Here is a 20,004-nt window from a genome sequence, read left to right as displayed (position 1 = left end):
TAATTGTTCTCTCCCACTCCAGTAACTGGGGGCAGCAATGAGTCGAGATTAACGGTGTGGTAAGTGGTTGGTTTCAATCAGTGTATCATCATGACTGGAGCCACAGCACAACATACCGGCAAGCTTTACTGAACCCACAAAAACTGGGGACTTCTACAGCAGAGCCAGGAGCTGTGCTTGTATGCAGGGGCCCTGATTCTCCCCGGCCCTGCACCTTGTGCAGCCGTTCGTACCTGGGCCAGGTGCTACCCCCTCCAAAGGGGAGCGGTCAGAACCTACTTTGCACTGGTGTGAGGTGCGGGACCAGAGAGAATCAGGTCGGAGCTTCCTTGACACCAGGCAGAGACATTGCATTTTCCAGCACTTCCACTGTGAGGTCGAGGTATCAAATCCTTCTCCCTGCAAATAGGGCTTGATGCTGCAAGGCCCTGAGTGCTCTCAACCCCCACTGCAGTCAGTCAGGGTGGAGAACCCTCCCGGTGGGGGTGAGGAGTGGAAAACAACTGTCCTGAGTAGAAGCAATCCTTGAGAAAGGGGCTCCCCTACCTGGAAGGACCCTGCAGCAGGTGGCCTGCAGTGACTTGACCTGTCAGTCTATAGAGTGTACCGGGAGGGTGAGGGGAACACATGTCCGGGTACATCTGTAGCACACATGCCCCCTGCATTGCAGGTACAAACTCTTGAGAGTGGCCTCCAGCAATTCTAACACTGGTGCTGCAACAGCTTTCGGAAGCAAACATTCCCACGCCTCCCCTCACATCTGGCCCCTGCAAAGGGTGACGGCATGGACGTGGTGCAAGATTGCAGGTGCACACCTGGCAAGCGGGTGGGAGAGCAAGAGGGCACCTGGCCCTGTATAATCAGGTGGGCAGAGAAAACGAGGACGCCTACGATGATGGTGTATGGACACAAGTAGGCACTCCCTAATAATGCAGCGGTCCTAAACTGACCCATAAACCTGCCTCCGAAGTCATCACATGCCCCTGGATATGCGACAGCGCTGCAATTTATCACCACTGTGTGGGGGGGATGGACAGAGAGCTGTAAGTGAGCAAACCAGGATCTCGAGGAGTGTCATGTTCGACATCCGATCGCGGAACTCCGCCGCCGTGAAACTCTCCTTTCGCTGTCAAATTAAAGGCCCAGCTCACTGCAGCTCCTAGCAATAGCAGGGCTACCATCACCCTCCAATTACAGAGCGTGTATTCGGAGAAGAAAATGACTCCAGGGGAATAGGGCTCCACTGCACACATGCATTTACCCACTTTGGCTGCAAATCTCAACCCAACCCTACTATAGACGGGCGCCTCCATAATAATTAAACAAAACAACAGCCTGAGTTCACAGGACCAGCCTCTGCTTTACTGAGCAACGGGACACGCTTCAGAAAGACGCAGCCAGGCCATGGGCTCAGTGCCCCGAAAGGACGTCTCCTGGCAGTCTCATTCCATTACTGGCAGGGAGTCATTCGAGCACACGGGTACCTTACAGGGGAAAGAACATCCCAGGGAACTTTTCTATTCCATGCTGATGCCTCTGAGGAAAAATACTGACACTCCTTGGCCCGCAGAGCAGCTGTCTTCCTGCACTGCCATACAGGGGACAGGACACACAGGACTTTGTGCTACGCTGCCTGTCTCCTACTGAGTTTATTCCCTTCAGGGCAAGTCTATCCCCAGCAGGAGCAGAGGCTCCCCAGGAAGTGGGGAGGTTGTGTCATGCTGGAGGTTTGCCCCACAGCCCATGTGCAGCCCCTGTGCAATGAGGAGCTCAGCTCTGCGGGGATAGCTGTGTGGCGGCATGCATGGGACAGGAAGAGGTGCTGCTGGGACATGCTGAAGGACGGGTGGGGCCAGGGAATCCATGGCTTTGTGGATCCTTTGGAATACGTCAGCCATTGGGGAGCAGCCGCTCTGCAAATTGGGGAGAGGGCTCCTCTCCCCAACCTCTGCCCTGTAACTGGGCCCAAGTCTCACCCACTTTGCACATAAGGTGCAAGGCAGGGGAGAAGCAGGCTCAATAGCTCAGGCCAGTTTGTAGAAGACAGGTGTCCATGTAAGCAAGCCAGCCTGCTAACTAACTGTGATACAGAGGCCCATTGGTGGCTCACTACTCTATGTCAGCAGCAGTTGTCAGGCCTGACATACTCGCTACACCTCACACACACTGTTGTCCTGATCTGTATCTAAACGGTGTCATGTATGCTATCATTGGCAAGCTAATAGCTCACTGATCGTTAGTATGGGGTGCGTACAAAGAGGTATGGATATCTGCTGGAATTATGTCCTTTTAAAGTGTTTGGCAAGCAATGTGTAAGCCCAGTCAGTCCTAGACAAAGGAATGTGTATTTGTTTGTCTGACTAGCCGGGTCGCCAGGCAGCGGCAGTGAAGATACATTTACATAAAAGGTAAACAAAGCCATCAACCTAGCAACCTTGCCGGGCTCTGAACCACAAATGACAAGCAACTGACTCAACTGATTGTGTACAACGTGACTATTATAAAAGTGTATCAAGTATGGTCTTTTTTGAAAGCTAATGACACATTGGTGATTACTATCATTGTATAATGTATGAATTTACACTGTAGGAGAAATTATGGATACTCACTGATATTATGTTTTAAAGTCAGTGACCAAACTAAGAGAGAAATGGGATTCCTCCCAGACAGGAGAGAAGGGAGCTGTCTACCTGTCTCCAGTGAAATTAAGCAAGGTGTGAACAAAAACAATGGAAGCCCCATTTACATATGGGGGATGTGAAGTCCACTGGCACGGAAGAACAGCGAGAGGTCATCCTGAGCCTGGGGACCAAACAGTGAGTTTGGGACAATTCGGAGAGAGAAGAAGCCATCTTGGCATCCATCACTGGACAGACACAAGGGGACAGAGCTCTTGTGAACTGAGAAAAATGGGTCTTTCAATCAGGGGGGTTGAAGTTTCTGGGAACTGATCATTACTGTGCTCTTGGAATGTATGTTTGGGGTGCATACGAAGAGTTATGGATATGTGCTGGAATTATGTCCTTAAAAAGTGCAAGGTCCTGACTGAGAGAAAGTCAGCCATGGCTGGAAAGAAAAAGATTGGTAAGAAATCTACCTAGAACCAAGGTGGTAGCTTGTTGAGTTATGTCTTAGCCACTGGGAAGCGTACTTTACTTTTATTTGCTTGTAACCATTGTGTCTTTATCCCTTGTACTTACACTCACTTAAAACCTATCGCTTTTGATGAAATAATCTTGGTTTATCACAAATCAACCCAGTGCTGTGTTTGCCCTGAAGTGATTGTTAATGCCGGTTAAAGCAACGTGCTGCCGGGCTTTTGTCTCTTTAAAGGAGCGACGGAGCTTTTTACGCCTCTGAACGTTCCAGGAGAGGGCAGGACAGTTCAGGTAGAAAATCTGGGGGAAATTCAGGCCTGGGGGTGTGTTGGGGTCACTTGGACAGTGGTAACCCAGGCTGGTGGAGACCAGAGTGTGGTTGTGACATAACAAGCAGGCTGCTGGGGTCAGAATTGCTGAACCAGGGTTGCTGAACACAGACCCGCGGTGCAGGCTTGTCAGCTGGCTGGGAGCATCCAGAGAGGGAGCAGCAACAGCAGAGCATTTTAAGGGTTACAGGACAAGCGGTGACACAGCCCCTGACTGGTCTGGGCTGCACCCCAAAATGTGACACTGACATTAACTTCCCATCCCCCGCACCACCCCGGAGAGGCTCAGCACAGAGGTTGAGGAATCCATGAGCATTCAGACTGAGTGCCCTGTGCCCCCCAAGGCAGATCAAGGGGGAAAGCCCCGGCGCAGTGGAAGGGAGTTTACGCTGCCGTTTGGCAAGGTAAGAGGCGTAACTCTGCTGTCAGTTACATCGGCGTGACAGGGCTGATTTCAGTTTGGCCCCCCTCTGAATATGGCTCACGTCTCTGGAACGTTTCATCAGCACTAAAACTTTTCACAGGCTGCTCCACCCACACGAGCGTGCCTCGTCCCTGGGGCAGAAACCGAGCCCGATACTCACTGAGAGCCGCCAGGACACAGGCTCATGGCAGCAGGGCTGGGTCAGCGCTTAGAATTAATGCACCCTCTTCATGGCAAAGAGAGTCAAAATCAGACCTGACTTCTGGGAGAGGTTAATGAAAGAGACAGAAGAAATTCCAGCTATCAGAACATTAATTTCCTGGTAGAGGCAATGCCTTGGCTACTGACGTGGGTAGGTAGCTCACACCCCAGGAATGTGGGGAACAGGTGGCTGCGTGATCTACATATACCCTTTCTTTCAAGTGTTACTCTGCAGCTATTCCTGACCCACTCAGCAATGTGGCCGAATATCAGCCCATACACCAAGATGGAAACAAATGACAGTGTAGGTCTTAGGGATGGGTCCAACCCCCAGGGATGGGTCCACGACCCAGACTGCACTTCCCTCAGGTGGAAGTGGGACACCCTGAACTGAACAAGAACACAGCTTCTTTCAGGGGCTGTTCCCCAGGCCACGTCCATCCCGACTGCAACTTCAGTGGATTTACACTCTCTGTCTCGGGACTTCTCCAGCCCGCCCCACCCCAGCACTGAGCCCCCATCTCAGTGAGTGTAAAGCAAGGATGAAACGAGAGTGGCAAAATCAGTCTATTCATTTTACAGCCGTGCCTAAAGAGGTCCCGCACTGGGATCTGGAGCTTGCCAGGCGAGGCGCTGTACACATGTCTAGCAAGAAGGCAGGCCCTGCACCGAAGAGCTCACCCCAGGACCAGAGCAAGCCTTGGGCTCAGGCCCAGCTAAGGGACGGCCCGTAGCTGTGCTAGCCTAGGAAGAGACCCAGGAAGGAATTATGACTCAGGCAGTCAGGATTCCTTCGCCAGACCCCTCTTGCTCTGGGGGTGAAATTTCAGGATGCGGCTTCCTTTGCACCTGGCTGGTTGAGGGAGGAGCTAGGGCTCTGTCCTCTCCCCACCCCACTCCACCCCCCCTCCCCACTTGCAGCCACTGACCCCACACACATCACAAGGGAATGGTTTTGCTGCCCTAACCCCCCCTGCACAACCACGAGGCCTGGGTACCCCCGTGTCTTGAAGAGTTGGTGGCAGGCTGACTCGTCCCAGGTAATCAGTGACTTCACAACCCTTCTGAGCTCCATGTTGGGAGGGATTCAAGCCATGCCTCCCCCACCTGGACCCTTCACCTCTCACTTCCACTGTTGGCCACCTCGAGGATGCCAGAGCGCACACCGCAATGACAAATAATCCGAGGCACTCCCCACCTTGCCACGCTGTGAGCTGTGCTGCTCCCGGACATGCAGTCTCTCCACTTCCCTCAGCAGTTCTGCAAGCCTGAAATACTGCAGAAGCCATCGGAACGCACACAAACAAATAAAACCCAACTCCACTGAACTGGCTACGTCGGCCTTCTGCTCCGGGGGAATGAAATCATTAAAACACAAAACAGCAGGAGAACACGAGAGAGACAAGCTGGGGAGGCACTATCCTGTAAACGTCTAACTTCCACCGACAGAACCTGGTCCAATAAAAGGTGTTAGCTCTGATATCCTGGGACCAACACGGCGACTACTACGCCGAAAACAGCACAAAAGAGAACCGAGCGGAGCCCATCAGAAACCATGGAAGGCCTCCAGGAATTCACGAGGTAAGTGACAAATGATGCACTCGGAACCACAACCATCATTCATATCTCCCGATGATTCCTTGCCACCCTTAGGAACCTGAGAAATATAGGAACCTAAATTTTTAGGAAGGAAATACAGGACAAAACATTTGTTTTGTAAGCTCTAAACTAAATAAGATGGAAACGTGTCTTCTCCCTATAGCATTTTTCCATCTGTGTTTCTCAAAACACTTTGATGAAGGTGAGTAAGAAATGTTGTCCCTATTTTACTAATGGTGAAACCAAGGCACCAAAGGGTTAAGGCCTATCTTTTAAATCATGCTTTTGTTTCTGGACCAGCTAGCTTGAAATATGGGCGGGGGCTAATTTTCAGAAGCTGCCGAGCACCCACAACTCCTACTGATGCAGCAAATTGGGACTAGAGCCCTGAGTATTTGTTAATCTCCCCCCAGGGCCGCACTGCCTCCCACTAGAGAGCTGTGACTATAGAGCTGACTTACTGGGTTCTGTGATAAGGATGATGGAATCTGTCCAGCCTGTGCTAAAAATGATCTGAATCTAGAACAAAACCTGTAACTAGGAACAAAACTTGGACACTAAACCTGATAAAATCTGGGATCCAGGAAACCCTTAAACTAGGGTTGGGCAAATCATACTTTCCTATCATTGAAGCCCACTTCCCCTCCTAAGAATACAACAAATTATTGTATTTGATAAATGCCATTTACTCCAAAGAAATAACTGCAAGATTTTTAAAGCATTTATGTGCACAGATCCCTGTATTTTTAAGATGACGGAACCGAAGAGGGTGGGTTCAGGAATTAAGGAAATTAAGTAAAACGAAAGCAGAGTTAGTTACCTTTTTAACAACTATGCTTGTGGTTTCACCAAACAAATGAGGCCCGTATTTAAAAGAACAAAACCAAAATAAAACAGCAATCAGTACACTGGTGTTCACAGCACCATGACTTGCTAGCCCTTCTACCCATCTCCACAGAGAATCCTCTCAAGGATCTGACGTCTCTCATCAGACAATGGGTGTGAACGTCAGAAGATCAAGGATTGTTTTCATCACAGCATTTCTGAAACAGGGTGTCCTAACTCAGTGGCTCTCAACATTTCCAGACTACTGAACCCCTTTCAGGAGTCTGATTCGTCTGTGCCCCCAAATTTCACCTCATATAAAAACGGCTTGCTTACAAAATCAGACATAAAAATACACAAGTGTCACAGCACACTGCAACTGACAAATGACTTGCTTTCTCACGTTTATCATATAATTATACAATAAATCAGTTGGAATATAAATATTGTACTTACATCTCAGTGTATAGTGTACAGAGCAGTAGAAACAAGTCACTGTCTGTATGAAATGTTAGTTTGTACTAACTTTGCTACTGCTTTTTATGTAGCCTGTTGTAAAATGAGACAAATATCTAGATGAGCTGGAAGAGCTCTGCGTACCCTCAAGGGAAGACGTACCCCTGGTTGAAAACCACTGGCCTCACTGACTAAGGCCCTGATCCTGCAGTATAAGGAGCAGCCTGCGCTGATTCAGCTGCAGGATTGGGTCTCTTAAACTTTAAGGCCAGAAGGGATCATGATCGTCTAGTCTGACCTTCCGCATACTGCAGGCCACAGATCTTCACCCACCCACTCCTGTGATAGACCCCTAACCTCTGGCTGAGACACTGAAGCTCTCAAGGCATGGTATAAAGACTTCAAGTTACAGAGAATCCACCATTTACACTAGTTTAAACCTGCAAGTGACCTGTGCCCCATGCTGCAGAGGAGGGCGAAAACCACCCAGGGTCTCTGTCAATCTGACTCGGGCAAATATTCCCTCCTGACCCCAAATCTGGCGATCACTTAGACCCTGAGCACGTGGGCAAGACCCAGCAGCCAGACACCTGGGAAAGAAGTCTCAGTAGTAACTCAGAGCCCGCCCCGGCTCAGCTAGTGTTCCATAACTCACACACACCTGCCCACGACTCTCCCTGCTCCGACAGCTCTGCAAGGGCCAGGAGAGCTGTGTGCACCGGTGGGCAGGGCATGTTCCACGATCAATCCTTTGACGACAGGGAGTTCTGTTGCTGTTGGCTAATTTCAGCCTGTTTTTACAATTTTCTGGGCAAAAAAATAAATGGAGTGCCGGTTTGCAGCTTGGTTTTGCTCTCACGAATCCCATACTCTTGACCTTTTGCAAACCGTTGCACTTTGGGAGGCGACAAGAATGTATTTTGATGGCAGCCCCGATACCGTGGAAGGGAACTGCTCAGAAAAGAAGCTATTTGTGCTTCGGGCAGGGGGAGGGCATTGCAAAGTATGTTAGTCTAGATAAACAGAAATAAAGTGAGCAGGTTCTATTAACCCCAGGACCTGGCTTTTCCCCCTTTCATTTCAAACCGAGGTACTTAAATATTTTACATCTGACTCTGTTGGAAGGCAACAGCTTTGTCTAGTTACTATGACCACCGTTTGCACCCTTTAGGTTTCAGCTTTCTGCTGGGAAATGGGTGGTGGGGGGTGTTAGCATGAGTTGATATCGCATCTTTCTGTATGTTTCCCCAGCCACTCACAGGCAGTCACCTCTCGGGTAAAACACAGCAGCTGTTTAACAGAGCACCGCTGTGCTACCCAGCCACTCAGGACAGGAAGTGGAGAAAGTGACATATCCCATGGAAACTACCGGTGGATCTCGTTTGGGTAGGCAGCAGTGTTAGAATGATCTTCCTTTTGCCCGGGCTTCCATGCTTCCAACCACTGGGTCTTTACTGACCACAAGCGGTCGGGACTGTGACTTTAAAACTCATCTCGACCTCCACCTCACAGTGCTCTTTAGCTGTGTGGGTGGAGAGTCGATTCAGTACAGACTCAGCAGAATGAGCGCCTCTAAATCACCAGCTGCATTTCCTGCAGCACCCACATGATATTCCATCCAAGCACAAATCCTGACCCAACCCAGGAGATCTCCAGCTACAGCAAACCCACATGGTGCAGACAAGAGATAGTCAGATTCCACTCCACCCCCCAGGAGCCGGGACTAGATCCCTTGCCATTATTATTTGGCCTCTACCATCTGTGCTAAAGAGAACTGCTTTAACAGAAATAGCAGTGTGGCTACTTAGTGCTTGTGTGGCCTTTTCACTCAAGGATCTCAAAGGTGGCTAAGAATCCACATCATAGAATCATAGGACTGGAAGGGACCTCGAGTGGCCAGCTAGTCCAGTCCCCTGCACGCATGGCAGCACTAAGTATTATCTAGACCATCCCTGACAGGTGTCTATCTAACCTGCTCTTAAAAATCTCCAATGATGGAGATTCCACAACCTCCCTAGGCAATTTGTTCCAGTGCTTAGCCACTCTGACGAGTGGTTTACTAATGTTCAACCTAAAACCGCCCTTGTTGCAATTTAAGCCCATTGATCCTTGTCCAATCCTCAGAGGTTAAGAAGAATAATTTTTCTCCTTCCTCCTTCTAACAACCTTTTATGTACTTGAAAACTGTTACCATGTCCCCTCTCAGTCTTCTCTTCTCCAGACTAAACAAACCATATTTTTTTCAATCTTCCCTCATAGGTCATGCTTTCTAGACCTTTAATCGTTTGTGTTGCTCTTCTCTGGACTTTCTCCAATTTGTCAACATCCTTCCTGAAATGTGGCACCCAGAACTGGACACAGTGCTCCAGTTGAGGCCTAATCAGCGCGGAGTAGCGCAAAGGAATTACTTTTCGTGTCTTGCTTACAACACTCCTGCTAATACATCCCAGAATGATGTTTGCATTTTTTGTAACAGTGTTACACTGTTGACTCATATTTAGCTTGTGATCCACTATGATCCCCAGATCCCTTTCCGCAGTACTCCTTCCTAGGCAGTCATTTCCCATTCTGTACGTGTGCAACTGATTGTTCCTTCCTAAATGGAGTACTTTGCATTTGTCCTTATTGAATTTCATCCTATTTACTTCAGACCATTTCTCCAGTTTGTCCAGATCATTTTGAATTTTAATCCTATCCTCCAAAGTACTTGCAACCCCTCCCAGCTTGGTATCGTCCGCAAATTTTAAAAGTGTACTCTTTATGCCATTATCTAAATCACTGATGAAGATACTGTACAGAACTGGACCCAGAACCGATCCCTGCAGGACCCCACTCATTATGCCCTTCCAGCATGGTTGTGAGCCACTGATAACTACTCTCTGGAAATGGTTTTCCAACCAGTTATGCACCCACCTTATAGTAGCTCCATCTAGGTTGGATTTCCCTAGTTTGTTTATGAGAAGGTCATGTGAGACAGTATCAGAAGCTTTATTGAAGTCAAGATCTACCAAATCTACCGCTTCCCCCCATCCACGAGGCTTGTTACCCTGTCAAAGAAAGCACTCAGGTTGGTTTGATACGATTTGTTCTTGACAAATCTATGATGACTGTTTCTTAACACTTTATTATCTTCTAGATATTTGCAAATTGATTGCTTAATTATTTGCACCATTATCTTTCAGATACAGAAGTTAAGCTGACTGGTCATCCATCCACCCAATTTACAGAGGGGGGAATTCAGAGCAGCAGTGACTTGACCAAAGCAGACTTAACACAGCAAGCTCATGGAAGAGGCAGGAATACCCCTCAGTCGTGGAGTCGCCCATCTCCATGCCCCATTCCCTGGATCATGCTGCTTCCCTAGTAAGCTCTGTATTCCCCTTGCAAACCAGCCACACTCCCTAGGGGAACCAGGGCAAGGCTGGTGCAATGTGTGTGGAATGGCAGATTCCAGAGGGCACAGCCAGCTTTCCGAAAGAAACGTGCCAGCACGTGGGGGTGGCGGGCAAGGAAAGGCAGCCCCGCAAGCCGCGGGGAGATCAGCGGCAGATTGGGAAGCCGTGACACGGAGTGGCTGCAGCCAGGAGGTGTTTCTGACAGAGCTCCGTGTCCCAAGCACTGCTCTTTGGTGACACCCTGTGCACTAACCCCAGGGGGCAGAGCCCCGGACGGATTGAGAGGCAGGCACTGCAGAGGGCGGGGTTGCAGGGCCTGGGAAGAGGAGTCAGATCATTTCCTGTGGCTGCAGAGAATGACCCAAAGCACAGAAGGGGTTACTGCTCCTCCCCTTGGCTTTTTTTGGGGGTGCAGTGTTTTAAAAACATTTCTAGGTGAAGGTGGCACTGGTGAAAGGTGCACGATCGCCTGCCCTGGCGGCAGCTATTCCCGCATCCCCTTGCAATGTCCGCCAATGCATCTCCACCTCAGCGGGAGACAGGCCAGCCTGCCGCACTCGGCCCGTCCTCGCTACGCGACAGTATTTGAATGCCTTTATCAAGGTATCTCAGTGCTGCAGCCTGCTAAGAGGCACAGAGTGAGGCAGAGAGTTGTAGGGAGCGGCCTGAGAACACGGGCTCACTTTACCTAGGTCGCGCCACACCCATCAAACAGGAATGGCATTCGGCCACCATGCCCATGGGCTGGGTGTGAGCGGCTGCCCGTGGTGGCGAAAGGCTCCCCAGCCACTGACGGAATTCCCTAGGCCACCCTGTGCGCTTAGCTCTGCCCCTTTAGCCTGCAGATCCCAGCTCTCAGCCACCGTTAGCCAGCACATGGGTTTGACCGACCACGGCTGCCGGTCTGACGGACTCCTTAAGCAGCAGGTCAAGTCTCATTCAGGCTGTAAAGAACGCAGGAGACCAGTGCTCCGCGCTGCAGGCAGACACACAGCATGGGGGCAGGAAAAGCCCGGTCAGCCCGGACAAGAAAATGACTTTGGAACCCTCCTTTTAAAGCTGTCAATAGGCAGGTGGCTTCTGACTTCCAAGTCTGCAAATCTCTCACGCTACTGGGAGCCAGTAGCCCCAGGAATCAGTAGCCCCACAGACCTGTTTGCTCTGCTCCAAAAATTAGTAGCCAGCTGGGACCAGGATCAAGTGAAAATTTTCGACTGAGATTTCAGCAGGGCCAGATGGGGATTTGCGGAACCATACAGCCTCCCGATTTTAAACCACGTCCCACTGATGCATTGAGTGGCCTCCTGCACTCAGCACCAGCTGCATGACTTGACTTGCTTGCAGGGCATTCCTCTCTCCCCCCGCACCTTTCACAGGACTGTGGGGTTTCTCTGTGCATTTGGCAGACTGCTGAGAACACAGGCAGGAGAGGGCAGGCACCCCTCCTGCACTGGTCTTTGGGGTCAGGGATGGAGACAGAGCCACAGGACCTGTGACCAGCACCTCATCCACAACATTGCAGCCTTTGAGTGGAGAGGATTCGAGCCCCATGCAAAGTCCTTGTGCCTGGGCTTGGTGCAGGGAAAGGGGGATCTGAACTTTAAAAAGAAGAGTCAGGACTGATCTAAAGCAGAATTGAGTGAGTTCTGTTCAAAGGATCAGTCCTGCACTGGCCGGAGCAGGGAGAGGGTGAGCTAAAAGGGCCTTCCATCATCCCTCCTTCCCCACAAACGTTTTCCCCCATGGCACAAATCCTCCCAGTACTGCTGCAAACCTGTGCCCATTTTTGGCTTCACAACTTCTCTCCTGCTCCCCCGACTGACGCAGGGAACAGCCGCCCACTTGGCTCCCACCAAGCATCAAATCCCTCCTGCAAACCCATTGCTTCCAGGAAGCCTTTCTACCTAGTTTTCCTCCTCTTCCAACACATTCATTGGGGATCCCACCCCACGGTTTGTAAAGTGCCATAAATCAGTGGGGCTATATACATTCTTAGTAATCACTCTAGGTTCTAATATATCACCCAAGTATTTAAGAACAAAAACAACAATAACTCTCTCTCTCTCTCTCTCTCTTTTGTTTTCCAGCCAGTAGGAGAAAAAACACAGGATTAATTTTCAAAAGTGCAGCAAAGCAGCCCACCTCCCAAGCACCTCTTCATAGCCAGGGGTGGCTCTGCAGCACCCTGCCTCAGTTTCCCTTCCTCCTGGGCTTCTCAATAAACTTCACACATAGGCTACTCTCTGTGCAAAGACCCCCTCCCTTAGGTACTGGGTTTATTAATATCACAGTTGCAAACAGAACTCAAAACTCCCAAGATAAAGTCTACTCAAGTCCCTGCTTTTAGCAGGCCACTCCCAGCCCTATGGCTGGCTGAAGTCTTGTTCCTCTAATGTCTCAAACTCTTGAAAGGAGCCTCTGACAGCTCCCTCCTGCCACAACTTCCTCTTTGGCTCCTTACAGACACCAGCTGCCCTCTATCCGGCTAAAGGTTGCTAATGCGGCACAGGGGCTCTGGTCCAGTTGTTCCCTCTGAAAGGGCCCAGTCCACTTTGTGACATGGGGATTCTCTGGGGGAGTGGGAAGAGGAAGGTAAGTCCGAGAACTGGGGTTTGTATTTGGTTCTGAACACGGTGAGTTCCAGGATCACGCCTGCCTCTCGCAGCAGTGAGGCTCTCACAGTCCAGACCCCGCTCCGGTGACTGCTCTGTCTGCTGCACCCGACACTGCTCTGTCTGCTGCTACACTTCCCTATGAACACAGCTGCTCTGGGAAGCCACGGGGGAAGAAGACATCTCTCTGGCCGCGAGAGCCAATCCCATGGACAGCTTTAGGTATCAACGGGATTCACGCAGGAGCTGGGGCAGCGGACCGCTGGGGTGATGTGTTCACAGTAAGCTGCATTGGCTGCTGGAGTTGTTTCAGGGTCTGCGTGCTGACAGAAGGAGAAACCATAACCAAGTCTGCCAGTCACGCATGTGGATCCCCAAGGCCTGGTCTGTCTGGGAAGATGGGACTCAAGCCTCTGGCCAACTGGCACAGATGGGAGCAGGCACTTTCCCCCCCAGCGTGGCTATCTGGGCTTCCATTGCACACACAGTTCCAAAGAATGCCAAGGCTATGGGCTGACTCACCCACCTGAAGGCAGATGCCCTCAGCAGTGGGGGAGATCAGTCTCTCCAAGCTCTTCCCTCTTCTTACCAGCATCGCTTCTGTCCCACCCAGGCTCAGGTTTAATCAGTTGCTCTTCACGTGGGGGCTGATCTCAGCTGTGCAGTGAGAGAGCCGGGAGGCGGCGCGGTGTGTGCTTGGCGTGAAGGGGATGCAGAGTCCGGTGCTATCTGCACGGCCAGCACTGCAGCCCAGGTCGTCTCACCGGCTCCCCCAACAGCTTCAGATTGTGAATAATATGGAGAAGAGGCAGGATCTGGGGGAAAGGGGATTGGTCTGAGTGAAAGGACCTGAGCATTTTAAGGCACTTCCACTCACCCCGACAGCTTCTCAGCAGCAGGACAAGGGTGGTTGATGATGGATGGTGTCCAATACTGCAGCGAGGCCAGGCAGGATGAGCATGGAGGCATTTCCCTTGGCTGTATGCAAACATGTATATGGGAAGTGTGCAGTATTCTACCCTTATACACCCAGACAACACAGCCATCACCTACATCCTCTGGCGACTGGGGCTGTATGAATTCCATAGGGTAAAGAGATAATTATAGATATTCCTAGCGCTCCATCACTTTTCTTCCCCATAAAAATTGACAGAAAGTAGAACACATTTGACTAAACCGCCCGTAAAATTGCTGGGAGAGCTAATGACAGCGTTTTAAAGAAAGCAGAAATCTTTTAAGAGGCTGAATTGTGTCGCACTAAGAATGATTTTCCAAATTGTCTATGAACTGAAAGAAAAGGAGGAGGGATTTTGTATGGATCTGCTATGCCCATGGGACTACCATGATATATTTTGTTTTGATTTATAGGATGCGCTAAGTACTGTGGTTCCAAATCCTGAAGTTCTTCCGCAATTTTTGTCCAGGGAAAAGTTCCATTGGCTTCAATGAGCATTTCCTCCCAATGAGAAATCAAGGCCTTCAGGATCTGGGCACATGGTCTGCAACAGCTTCTGTATAAAATAAAAACTTCAGCTGCTTCAAGAAAATCTGTGGCTGAGCTAATCCCTTCTGCGCTGATATTTTTGCTTGTTTAGGTGTATAGATGTACATACACATGAATCTTATAAATCCCAGAGCCCCCTTCTTAATTCAAAACAAACATTTTAAAGGGAATTTTAAATTCCCTCTGAAGCAGCTGGCACTGGCCACTGTCGGCAGACAGGACACTGGGCTAGATGGACCTTTGGTCTGACCCAGTCTGGCCATTCTGATGTTCTGTTTTTAAGGCTATGTATTTTCCTTTCTAGCACTGCAGTTTGTCCCTACAAATGAACCGTTTCCTTCACGTTACAAAAAACCTTGAGAGCTTCAACGGCCAAATGTTCCCTGCCTGAATGACAACAAGGTGCACGTTAAGAAGCAAAAGCAGCATTTGTTTTGTCTTTGCAAGGCGAAGGTGACTGGCAAGAGCACCGTGAGCTAAGCCTTTGGAGCTGGAAGCTCGTGAACAGTGAGGCCGAAGAGAGTAGGGAGGACGCTGAAAATAGTCTGATATGGCCATGAAGTCAATGGCAGTTTCAGGGTATAGTGGGTGCCCTGGGTAACATTCCCATTGACTTCCAATGATGTGCTGCCTGACACCTCTTCCTCTTCCTCTTCCCACCAGTATGCAAGGCCCCAGAAACACCCGATACAGCTCATTTGTTCTGCTGCACTAGACAGCCCGCAGGAGGAGACGTGGCAAATGCTTATACACTGCAGAGCCAAGTGCCATCGCAGTTCCCTATGAAGGCCCCTGGGTGAGGTCATGGCCACTGGGCTGCATGTGCCCTCTGGCCCGGGACTCTCTCTCAGGGTAGGACTTGAAGTAGAAAAAAGATAAGGAGGGGGAGTGGTGCTCTCTTTTTGCAGGTGTCCAAACACAGAGAAGGGGCTTTGCATGCTGGAAGGAACTGCAAGAGGATGGGATGGGTAGGACCCCTTAGGGAAACGTTGTAGGACATCTGTACAATTGCTGCTGATGGGCTGTATTAACTCCAGACACTAGGAATAAGCTTGCGTCTCCACATTTGCAGCTCAGAGTGGAATATATAGAAGAGCCCTCTCTGTTCTCACACCACATTAGGCCTATGTGTGCGCACACACAAGAGAGATCACAAAAGCATAAAGGCTGCACAGAGAGTTGTCATTGCCCACTGAAAAGCCAGATGAAACAAGTGTTGGTTTTACAAGTTAAGCCCTATTTTCCTATGGTCAACAGAGTGGAATTTTTTCTGCACTCCCTCTTTATTCTTCTTGCTACCCTCTGGTATCTTTGACGACAGACAGCCACTGTATGGGCCCGATTCTCCACTGCTTGGTCCCTTGGGTTGCCATTTACACCTGGTGCGAAGTGAGTGAATTCTGATTGGAATACTCCCCTCACCCAAGTGCTAGCATTTCAAGCCCACTTGGCCCAGGGTGCAGATCATGGCACAAAGTGCACAGCACTGCAGACTTGTGTTTACACGCACATACCTTTACTACCTCGTCTATTTATAGCGACTGCTTGGGCTAGCTGTTACACACGTTCATGTCTTTGAGGCTAAAGATGCACCAATTCTTTGAAAATATTGTTCAAAACAAAAACAAAACAAAAGAAATATAGTGGCCATTGGGGTTACTTTTTCTGTTCGAGCATCCTGTGAACGTGACCCATTCCAAACCCCTCTTGATTTCAGTGTCACAGCATACAGATAGCTGCGTGGCCCAGAGAAGAGAGCACTGGAATGAGATTCACAAAATTAGGACTCTCTTTGCTCTTGGACAAGTCATCCAACGGCTCTGTGCCTCAGTTTCCCCATCTACAAAATGGGGAGAATCACCTCCACCCTGTAAAGTATATTGAGCACTATAGTTGAAAAACACGGTGTAAATGCTATGCATTTGGCCCTTATTCAGTACAGCCATAAAACAAAGGCCTGGCTAAGAAAGTAGCTGTAATTTCCCTGGCAACGTACCATTTCCACAAAGGATTTTTAACCCCATGTCTCCTGACGCTGCTTTCAGTAACTTATACGCTGCTGAGCCAACAAATCAACAAGAAAATGTAATCACGGGGGTTCAGAGGTCACCACACAATTTATGCGCTTTCCTTTTAAACCAGTTTTCTTTTTTTTTTGCATATCTTCGTCCGTGCACAAAAGAAACTCTGCAATGTATAACTCCTTTCAGCATTAATAAACTCCTAAACGAGGCACTCTCATTAGCAGCGAACTCAGTGGACACTGCCTTCTAAACAGCTCTGGTACATAGACCCGCGAGTCCAGGAAAATGACGTGCAATATGAAGAACCATCTATTTACAAAATCTGGAATAGTGTGAATGAAAAGAGACTGTGAAAGGGTGTTTAAAATCTCCTGCATACTGCCTGCAGTGCCAGTGAAAGGCGAATGATTGACAGCCTTCTACACCGTCTTGCTCCATTTTTATACAGGCTCCCTTCCTTTCCCCACTTAAATCAAAGATAAAAGCTTCCCTTGTCTTTAGTGGGACTGGTCTGGCAAGCTACTTAGCACCTTCAGCCAGCATTGAAGTCAATGGAATTTGGGGGCACTCAGCCCTCTAAGGAGCTGTTTGGAACCCTGCAGGATCAAGCCCCATGGATGCAGGATTAGGAGCAGAGCAGGCTGCCTGAGTCTGCTGACCTGACCGTGTAAACTTGGCGACACTGTATGAGAACGTGCCTTCACCTTAATCAGAAGGGGCTGTCTCTAGAGGCCACACAACCGTTCAGTTGCCATGCAATTCAGTCCCTGGCCTCTCTGATGAAGGCTGTCTCAATTGTGGGGGAGGGGGAGTTGGGTTGTGGCTGCAGGAGCTGCTGCGAACAGATTCCCAATTTATATTCCACACCTACCAAGAGTAATTCCCTAAGGGAAAAGTCTGAACTTTTGGGGACTATCTTGGTGCTGTGACCTAGCACCCTGGGGTGCTGGGCCATGGCTCGCACTCCTACAACTAATGAATGAGAATAAGAACAAGTTGGGCCCGTGTCACCAGTGGTGAGGTGATGCACGAGACCATTGCTAGTCTGCTCCTTGTATCACTACTTTATGCTACCTTAGAGACTAACCAATTTATTTGAGCATACATTTATTGATATATTTTGCGAATACAGACTAACACGGCTGCTACTCTGAAAGCTACTTTATGCTAGCAAACCTTGGGGCCGTGCTCTGTTTCAGCTCTTTTCCCTCCTTAAGCAACTTCTTCCAAAGGCAGTGACAGAACCCAAGTTCCCTCTGGGTGTTGCAAGTGCAGAACCAGTTCACCAGCTAAACATCACCTCAGCCCCATGGCACCTGAGTTGCTGTCATCATGATTCAACGGATTCATTTTTTTATTTTGTGGACAATCCGAATGCCTGGCCTTCCTCCTCGGGAGGCTTTCCCCCCATTCCTTTCCAGTCCTGACTAGAGTATGGGCAGAATTCCCCAATGCACAGCTCATGCAGGCGACCGCTACACTCAAGGTCTTAGCTAGTTCTGATATTTTACTCTAGAGTTCTGTCTGTCTGACTTCAATTGGGCAAAAACCTAACAAGGAATCTCTCGGTGACCAACGAATCTGTGAGGATTAAATAGATCAGCAGAAGGTTACTGATGTCCCCAAGAGCTACGCTAACCAGGACTCAGTGTTTTCTAACCTGTGGCTGCTGGGTGTGTGGGCGGGCTGAGGAAAGCACCCAACTATTCTTTACTGCCCTTGACAACTTCTTAAGCCAAGCCGTGGTCTGTACCCTAGCAACGGAGCACGGTGGATTGTAATAATCTACGTAATGTACATGGGAAAAGGAAAGAGACAATAACTGTTTTCTACAGATAAACCCGTTAGGGCCCAATCCTGCAAGGTACAGAGTTCCCACAACTATCAATGGGGGCTGAGGGCCCTGTAGAAACTGAACTGCACTTGTGGGTCTTCACTTTGGAAATGCAGCAACTTGCACTGAAAACTCAGAGGTTTTCAAGAGGATCGCACCTGTTTCCAGTCCACATGGCACAGACACTGGGCACAAGGAAACTGCAGGCCCACAGGAGAGACCCTCTCTAACCCATTGTGATCTGAATATTACGCATTTGTTAGTGCAGCTGCCATCTGGAAGGTCTCTAAACCAACGTTCCCTCTAATTTTTGACAGGCCATGTGTGCAAAAAATTTATTCTGTGCAAATTGTTGTGCTTCTGTGCAAATATTTGTGCGTGCGGGGTTTCGCCATGTGCGCAGGGTTTAGGATCTGTGTGTGCGCGCGCATGCGCACAGCTTAGAGGGAACAGTGCTCGAAACTAATCACACGCTGGTGAGATTCACAAAGCAGCTCCACTTGAGAAGCAGCACTTCCTGCATCTGCTTATCAAATGGCCACAATTTTAATTGCCCTGGATTTATAGACTTCCTTGTCACCAGGGAGGACACAGGAACACACTGTTAAAAAGCCAATAGCTATCTACGGTCAAGGGGGAAACATAACACTAGGTTAAGCTACAAGAGACTGAATTGCTGGGTATCGCTAAAGGCTCGATTTCACCACCTTTTCCAGACAGCTACATAGTGGTTATTGACCCCAGGCCAATGCAGATCTATGATACAAGCCCCTGCAAGGACCCCGGGAATAGTTAAGTGCTAACCAACAGCTGAACCAGAGTCAGAGGGAAGAAATCAAAACTGTGGGTCTGGAGTGCAAGTGTCTCTCCTTTCAATCTGGCTGCTCCAGGGCGTGAATTTTCCCCAGCACACAGGACATGGATGGGGAGGTTCATTTTTAATGCTAAAGCCTTTCCCTAACTAGGGCACTGGCTTGGAGGAAGAAGTGGTCTCCTGGCAGCTGCTGCTGCTGCTGGCAATTAACCAATCCCAGGCAGGGTCTGAAATGTGGGACGCTGGCCTTTAACACCTGGCCGGGGAGGATCCAGAACCATCTAGGGTGGCCCAGCCCGGGGAGCGGGTGCTGCTCCCAGAGGCCCAACTCACCCCCAGGGAAAGGGACCAGGCGGGATTTGGCCCAGGGTCTGAAGTTCGCTGCAAAGCCAGGCAGGGTTCCCTGGGGCCGAGGGAGATGGGCAGGGCTGGGGACTGGGGCGGAGGAAGAGAGGCTGCCCGGGAGGAGCTGAGAGCGCTGCCCGGGCCAGCCCCCGCCGCTGGGCCGGGCTCACTGACCTGGTCTCCGGCGAACCGGCCGTTTCCTGCCGCTGCAGAAGCGCACTTTGCTGAAGACGCCCAGCACGTGTCTCTCGCACAGGGAGCGCCCGTCCTTGCTGGGGCTGGAGCGGCGCTTGGACGTGGTCACCCGCTCGCTGTTGGACTCCCGGGCCTGCCGCTTCTGCCGGATCAGCGAGCTGGCGATAGCCGCGGCCATGGCCTCTCATCGGCCCGGCCAGCGCTGGGGCGTCCAGGGGGGGCTGGAGGCCGGGGTGAGGGGCCCCGGGGGGGGGGCAGAATCCAGGGGCGGGGCTGGGGGGGGCTTCTCCGCGCTGCACCCCAGAACGCCTCAGCCGGTCAGGGGCGGGAGGCCTGGGCTAGCCCGCGC

The 20,004-nt window shown here is 50.2% G+C and overlaps 1 protein-coding gene across 3 annotated transcripts in view; it reads right to left on the bottom strand.

Moving 5' to 3' along the window:
• FGF12 (fibroblast growth factor 12) overlaps positions 1-20,004 on the bottom strand; it is a 271,894-nt gene that overhangs the window by 98,698 nt on the left and 153,192 nt on the right. The window contains exon 1 of one of the 3 annotated variants that reach the window (XM_074963333.1): positions 19,635-19,849. The exons of the other annotated variants lie outside the window; for them this stretch is intronic. Coding sequence (XP_074819434.1) covers positions 19,635-19,833 — 199 coding nt within the window. The 5' untranslated portion in view covers positions 19,834-19,849. Of the gene's footprint in view, positions 1-19,634; positions 19,850-20,004 lie in introns of those variants that run through there. 3 annotated transcript variants of the gene reach the window in all.

Source organism: Natator depressus, chromosome 9 (assembly GCF_965152275.1).
Source record: "Natator depressus isolate rNatDep1 chromosome 9, rNatDep2.hap1, whole genome shotgun sequence".
Taxonomy (NCBI): Eukaryota; Metazoa; Chordata; order Testudines; family Cheloniidae; genus Natator; species Natator depressus.
This window is presented reverse-complemented; position numbering and strand designations above follow the sequence as displayed.